Below are 7,777 nucleotides of genomic sequence, written 5' to 3' on the forward strand. Positions count from 1 at the left end.
CTCAAACAATATTTACTCTTAAATCTTATCAAAATTCCTTGAATTAAGAATGTACAAATATTAACAATGATATGCCACTAAACGAGGTATCAGTTTATTTAAAATATATATACATATATACCTACACCTATATAAAAAGAAATATTTTTAAAAGTAAGCTTTAATTAGCTTGGAAACTTTTAAAGTTTTATTGTTATCAACTTTTTTTAGGTTATTTAAAATGAGTTAAAAACGATTCTATTTTTTTCTAGTTAGGTATTTCATATCATTATAATTTACCAGTATTTAAACGTACTTTTTTGCATAACACCATACATTTACAATGTCATATTCAGAAGTAGAATATTTTATTGAGTATTTTAAGCTCGTAAGTATTTAAAGCATAGATGAATTATGTAAAGGAACAACATTTTGCGGGTACCCCTGTTCCACTCCATTCATCTAAACATTAAACACCTAAGTTATAACTACTTGATAAAAAATTGATTTTTATACATTGGAATTCTTAGGAAAATATAATGATTTGGAATATGAAATTAGAAATGTAATTTTGTAATGACTTATAATTTTCCAAACACAATATCTCTAAAAATCTTAAACCCTCTAAGAAATTTTAGAGTTTACCATTATTCTATCAGAAACAAAAGAATATTTAAATAGTTAAAATTGTAATACTTTAAAAATCAAAATACAATGTCTATAACTCTCAGAAACTTATAAAAAGACAATCAAAATAAAAAAAACTAAATTCATCTGTAAATATTATAGTAATAAAAAAAAAAGTTGTAAAATTGAGTTATTGCCTTATTTGTTGCACAGGTCAAAGTAAAAACATAATATGCCGAAATGCGGGTGTATGTGATTTATTGTTATTTTAAATTAAAATAGCTAGTTTATTAAAAACCCAATAAATATGCATGTTATATGCATTTATGAACAAATATTCAATAATTCTCTAAGTATGAAAAATATGCAATGTAAAATTTGGTGTTTAAATTCGGTGTGATATGAACCGTGGACATTTTAAAACCCCCTAGACGTGCATACACTTAGTACAAATATGCAAATATATAGAATTCAGGGTGCTAGAAATAAGGTATGAATTCTCATTTCTTACATAGGTATTCAACCAAAAATAATATTAATTCAATAAAAAAATGTAACTTAAAATTGATAAATTTTATTTTTTATATTCACCTAAATTATTTAACAAAATGTATACAATCATTGGTATTCAATACGGTTAAATTATATATTCTGCGTAGGATCTTTTGATCAAAATTTAAAGAATATATAATTGTACATAGGTATGTCGTACGTAGTGAATAACCTCGTAAATAACAAATTTTTTTTAATTTTTTCATTTAACTGAAACTTAGACGTACAATATTTAAAATAAAATAAATAATGATATACTATGTATTGTAGACGCATAATTGTTTAACTGCCAATTGAAGTAAAGCCAATTAGAAAATGTATGTATGAAGTAAAGATAATACCTACTAGTATGATACTTGGGTAGTTAGATCTTAGGTTAAGGCATCGTATGTTAAATTGTGGCACCCATAAGAGTACACTTTTAATAAAGAATCATAGTCAGTAAAGATCATAATATATAACTATTAATGGTTATTCGGGTAAGTAAACAATCTTACCATCGATGGAATCGTCGAATGTACTTGTTGCCGATGGTTTGTTGAAGAAAATCAAAATCCCCAACAAACAAAACCGCTGTATCATTTTGAAATCGAAGTACTACAATATAGGAACTACAACTAGGTACTACGATTCTAACATGTTATTTATTTTTAATTTGAACTTTGCGTTTGCCAATACGAAAACTTCAGGTCAGGTCAACGAACACCACCTTGCAATTTCGACAATTGGCAGGCGACGGCCAACAGAACAAATTATGGTAAATATAAATTATAGATGGGACGAGTTTCTCTCTAGATTCGTGAGCGGACAAAAAAAAAACCACGGACGAACAAACAGGGACCTGTCCTTTTGTTTATTGCGCCATTTTGAATGTTTACTGGCGGCCACCGACTGACGTTGGTTGTGATTTGAGAACACTGAACCGTCTGAACCACAAATTGTGATTTACCAATATATATTATATTTTAATCGGTTTGAGGTTTCCCACCAAACCATTTCGCCGCCAGATGGGGTTAGCATTGATAATCGTAATATTATGTAAGCCGTTCCTAACTACATTCACGTACATAAATATAATTTACTAACCTAATTTTTAAAAACCTTTTGATAAAGCGAATTTTGTATTGTTTTTTTTCAAGGTGTATTGATGGTGTATTGATTAACTAAGTTAATAGGTCTATGATTGATACGCCTTGTATTTTGGTTTTTTAATATTATGATGATCACTCAAATATCAGCGTTGCCAGGTGTACGATAATTATTGTACTTGTACGATGTATCGTACACGAATGAAATCAATTAGTATCGTACAAGAAAATGCAATAATTTAAGGCGCTTATGAAAAAAATAATAAAAAAGCAGTGGCTAATTTTATGTCCGACTTGAAACCACGAACTACAACATTATTCTATTCTGTTCTACAACTATAATTACTTAGAAGTCCGTGATTATAATCTATAGACCACGGACAACTAGCTTGCCTTGTCAATTCTGATAAGGTAGGTAAACGCATTCCTGAATACTCTATTGCCTATTCATATCTTACAAGGGATTTTAATTAAAATATTTAGTTTTCACACAATATATTTCGCAGGATTCAATTAGAAAATATAACATAATGAAACATTTTAAAGTATTTTACTATTCTGAACTAGTATGAATATGATTCCATAAGAAATTATTATAATCTATATAATAAAATTAAGTGGCGGGATAATCGTGACCATTTTTCTCAAGAGATATTAGACCGATTCAATTTATTTTTTTTTCAATACATTCTTTTCGTCGAGAAGAAGAACGTATCGCCAATTATATTCGTGTCAGGACGCCACCGGTAGGGGCTCAAACGGGGATTATGAGATTTATGATTGAAATTTTCGTTTATTAATGGTTGCTATTGGTTACAGGAGAAATATTTAGTAGAAATTAGTATTTATTTGTTATTATAGTCGCCATTTGGGCACTTCAGGGACAAGCATGAGTAATCACAATATTTTAAGAGTTATATTTTTTTACGCGCGGGTGTACGAGTGCACGGGATCAGCTAGTATAAAATATAAATACAAGCTTACAAATATCAACAATTATACACCAGTGTCCAGTACACCACTGTTTGAGTATATTATAACTATTTTTATAAAAACATTATGATAGCATGGGATATCCTACTTATAATATCAATCCAGGTATTGATAAAGTGCTATAAAACCGAGGTTAGTTTATAGGTAAATATTATAAAAATATGATATTCAAAAGTTATAAAAAAAAAATAAAACACTAATTCCTATACAATCATTAAAAATGTGTCTTGATCTTAAAAGGTGCATTACAGACAATTAATTCAATTCAGCTATGAGGACAAAGTTAATACTATCTGACAGGCGGCAATAAGTAATAACCCATCAACGTTCCTATATTATTCTACAAAACAAGCTTGACATTTTGGTTACAAGGGAACAACATTGAGAAATGAGTAAAAAAGATATGTTTGAAATGTCATTCGATAAAATACAGAGTCCAATAAAATTTAATTGTACAACAAATTATAAATAACATTAATTTTGATTTTAAATTTTCTGCAAAAGACCGCATTATGATCATCAATTAAGTATTAAAGTTTTCTAGATCGTTAAAATAACTTTATACGACTCTAATTAGATATACCTATTAAGATCTATATTATAGTAAGGCTCCATAATCTGGAGATCCATATTATAGGTTCTACCATAGAAATTAGAAAGTAAATCAATCGGAATAGTACAAAATCATAATATTGAACATTAAGCTTTTAAATTTAAATTACACTATTACTATTAGCCATTGTCCATACATTTACCAGTTAAACCACATCAAACCTTTTTTAAATACAATTTAATTTTAATATACTGCTGTTACACGTATAAAGTGGCGGATATATCATTATTCATTAATTGTTCATTATCTCATTAATGGACATTGGAAATAACAATCCTCCTTAATTGATTGCACACATTCAATTTAACACCCCACATAAATATTATTAGGTAAGTTGTAGGTACCTAGGTATCAAAATATACGATGACGTTAGGCCTAACACCAAAATTTAAGTTCTCCAAACCAATTTTAATTGAACGGCAATCAATGAAGATTCGAAATTTGTATTTTCCGAGTGCGGCATGGAGGGGGGGGGGCTCAGCCTCCAGAAAAATAAAAGTGTATATGTTACGGCAAAGTAGGAAATCCGGGCACTGTGTACAATGCCCGAACATTTTGGGCAATGTAAGAATGACCATTTTAATACTCAATTTTTTCATACATATTGGCCGGGCATTGTACGAGGTTGCCCGGGCAAAGTGTACCCCGCCCGCATTTAAGTGGGCAAAGTGAATTAATTACTGCACACATTTATGTCGAATGGTATTTATACGTAACAATACTTAACTAATATTTAACTAAATTAAAACTATTAAAATAACTATAATTAAATAATAAATAATATTCATCTTGTTCATGTCAAACCACTTTTAGATAAAAATATGAATTCTTCAGTAGAAGGTACCATACTGGATAATAGATTTAAAAACTATTAAATAGTAACTAATATGTGAAGTGTCTATTTCAAGTTTGTTTATGATTATTAAAAAATGCAGTAAAATGTTTTATTTTATTTTCAATATATTCAATATTTCAGCTGCAGTGCCCAAATCTAAATGGGCACTGTATACAATGCCCGGACAATGTTTACTTGTTCCAACTTTGCCCTCGAAAAACGGGCATTATGCACAGTGCCCGTTTTTCTACTTTTCCCGTAACATATACAATGTATATACAGACTATACGATTTATGCGATATCGGGGTGATTCGACTGCATTATAGTAGTGCATAGACTGCTACGATCGTGTCAGGTGTGCGTATGTGTCCGATATTCGCTAAAATTAAAATTATAAGTCTTCAAAAATTAATTATTAAAATGTAATTTACATTAGCTTCTAAAAATAAAGGTGTATTGTGTATTGTGTACAATCATTTTAAGTACAGACATCAGCGAGTAATGGCAAGTGGAGATATATTATCTTGGCGATGTATACGGTAAGACAATGTACTTCTACTATTCAAACTAATTCTAAAATATTGAATGTAATGTACACGCTGTTTTTTCGGCTAACATTAAAAATAATAATTAGGCAATTTTCATTAAATTAAATTTTTTTTTTTTTAAACTGTTTTAAAAAACACAATCAACAAAATGGCTATCTTGGAAATTTAAAAAACTTATTTGCCTAAAAAAAATGTTTGATAATTTAAAAAAAAAATCGAATATAATATTCACTCAGGATTTCCATACTTATGAATGTAAAAAAAAACTGCATTTAAATATATTGATTTTCCACGGAGATACTAAGGGTGATACTGGACTTCTGAGACATAGGTACTGACGTACTGTATAGAGAACGCAGGAAAATAATTCCTGCAGCACCTACCTAACTTTATTATTAGAACTCATCCAACAATTAAAAATTAATAGTTTAACCACACATAATAATGAAACATTTTGCCATGTCGATGTGAAGAGTCAGGAGTAACCGGACAAACAATTAGGATTTAGGAGAGGCAGAATAATATAAATCTACCAAAATCTAAGTCATAAACTGATTGTTTATTTTTACACTCGTTTTATAGCTTGGAAACCAAATGATGAAAAATATTTTTATCTTATAAATGTATGTCAAATACTTAAATGTGCGTTCTTTCTTTATTTTAAAAGATTTAAAGATTTCTACTGTTGTCATATCAGGGGCCTGGGGGGAAAAATAATAGCTTTCCCCCCACAAAAAAATAAATAACCCCTTCTATGCATAAAGTTACAGCTCTTGACTGGCTAGGTTAGGGCAGATACATTGCTTCGAGTATTAAGTTATTTCCTGTTTAGGAGCTTATAATGTATAAAATATTAATTTACGGTGATGGGATCTATCCCCCTAATCCCCCCCCCCCAAATTACGCCCCTGTTAGTAAGATATCTTAGTCCGTGCCACACGCTCTGCACACATCGAATAACGCCTATAATAATATTATGTTGCGGTGAATAGACTTTTGTTAAGAGAACATTATAGATTATATATTTTATGTACTTACCGGCTACTATAAATTGTATATTTACCTATATGAATATATTCTTCAATACAGCTATGCACCTGCATATGCCCTATGTGCATTATAAAACTATAATCCTATTGTAATGGAATATAGTTGTAAGCCCAACAAGTAGTGATGGCAATACCTTATTACTAGTTATTAGCACTTAGCAGTAACGGCGAATTTCGGTGATCAACTAATAATTGTCAGTTTAATTGAGTGGTTATACTTTAGTGGTTATACCTATATGGGCTGTGAAAACAATAATATTTCGAAAACCATTAATATTTTGGTATTTATGTTCATGTAGATAATTTAACGGTAGTGCCTAAAATTACAATTAAACATATGGGCTATAACGCCTATAACCAAAGGTAGGTAGTAAAAACCTATAGGAAATAGATACTATGTTGCATTTATCAATTGACGATTATTGAACATTTATTTTATTGTATACTTACCTTACTTATTTATGATACTTTTCATTTATCTAAAATACTTTAAATTCCTAATTTTTCACGAGTTTTAGATTAATTTAAATATTTATTACAATTTTTTGTGTATCGACGTCGCTGCCGAAACTGCATAATTACATCATCAATTAAAATGTCATCTAAAATTATTTATTTTATAGATAGCCAGATAGGTAACTACTTAAAATTTTTTTAAGTGTTTAAAGATAATTTGAAATTTTTCTAATTTTTCTATATTAACTTTACTCATTACAATTAGGTAATTACTAATTTATGATAGAGGTTTTAGGTTTGTTTCCATCCAAGCATCGCATCTAAAATGGACTTAATCATTGTTTGATTTTGATAGGTAGCTAGTACCTACCTACCTACACTAATATACACTATTTTGAACAAATGCTGTCATTGAAAAATGTCTTGCATGTTCGGAACACTGTCGGTGAGTACATTTTGTTCAAGGCCGATTCCAATAAAACATGTAAAATATGTTGTTTCGGTGGAAATAGAAATATATAGAAACAATATTGTTCTGAACATTATCATGTAGGTATATTTAAATTTATTTGTTTGTATGGAAATGAGCATCGATAATTATATTTACTTCTGTTACTTGATACTTATTTTATTTAATATAGGTCATAATAATATAATATAGGTAGATATATCGATTTAATTCAATGATATCACGCTCGTAAAATATTGTGAGATTAAAATATGTAAATTGTTTATTTTTTAATTGTATGGCATTATGCACGCCGGGGTGCTCAGTATAACTAACTATAAAGTAGGTATATTATTTTAATTTGAATTAAAACGTATGTACAACAGACATTACCTATTCTATTAGTACCTACTTCATTACGACTACAAAATATGTGTCTTAAAAAGAAGCAGGCTCATCTTATAAATTCATTTTCATATTTAATGTGGATACTATAATACAATATGACAATGTAGGCACGTATACGTGTATCCGTGTAGGTATAATGATACACATAAATCGTATATTCGTATGTAATATGTATAAAAT

At 29.1% G+C, this 7,777-nt stretch overlaps 1 protein-coding gene across 1 annotated transcript in view; it reads right to left on the bottom strand.

Moving 5' to 3' along the window:
* The window catches only part of LOC100162957 (low-density lipoprotein receptor-related protein 1), a 45,319-nt gene extending 43,226 nt beyond the window's left edge, over nucleotides 1–2,093 (bottom strand). Inside the window, 1 exon segment of the mRNA XM_029487633.1 lies at nucleotides 1,656–2,093. Within this exon segment, the coding sequence (XP_029343493.1) occupies nucleotides 1,656–1,740 (85 nt within the window). The 5' untranslated portion in view covers nucleotides 1,741–2,093.
* Between the last annotated feature and the right edge of the window lie 5,684 nt (nucleotides 2,094–7,777).

Source organism: Acyrthosiphon pisum, chromosome A1 (genome assembly GCF_005508785.2).
Source record: "Acyrthosiphon pisum isolate AL4f chromosome A1, pea_aphid_22Mar2018_4r6ur, whole genome shotgun sequence".
In the NCBI taxonomy this organism is placed as follows: Eukaryota; Metazoa; Arthropoda; class Insecta; order Hemiptera; family Aphididae; genus Acyrthosiphon; species Acyrthosiphon pisum.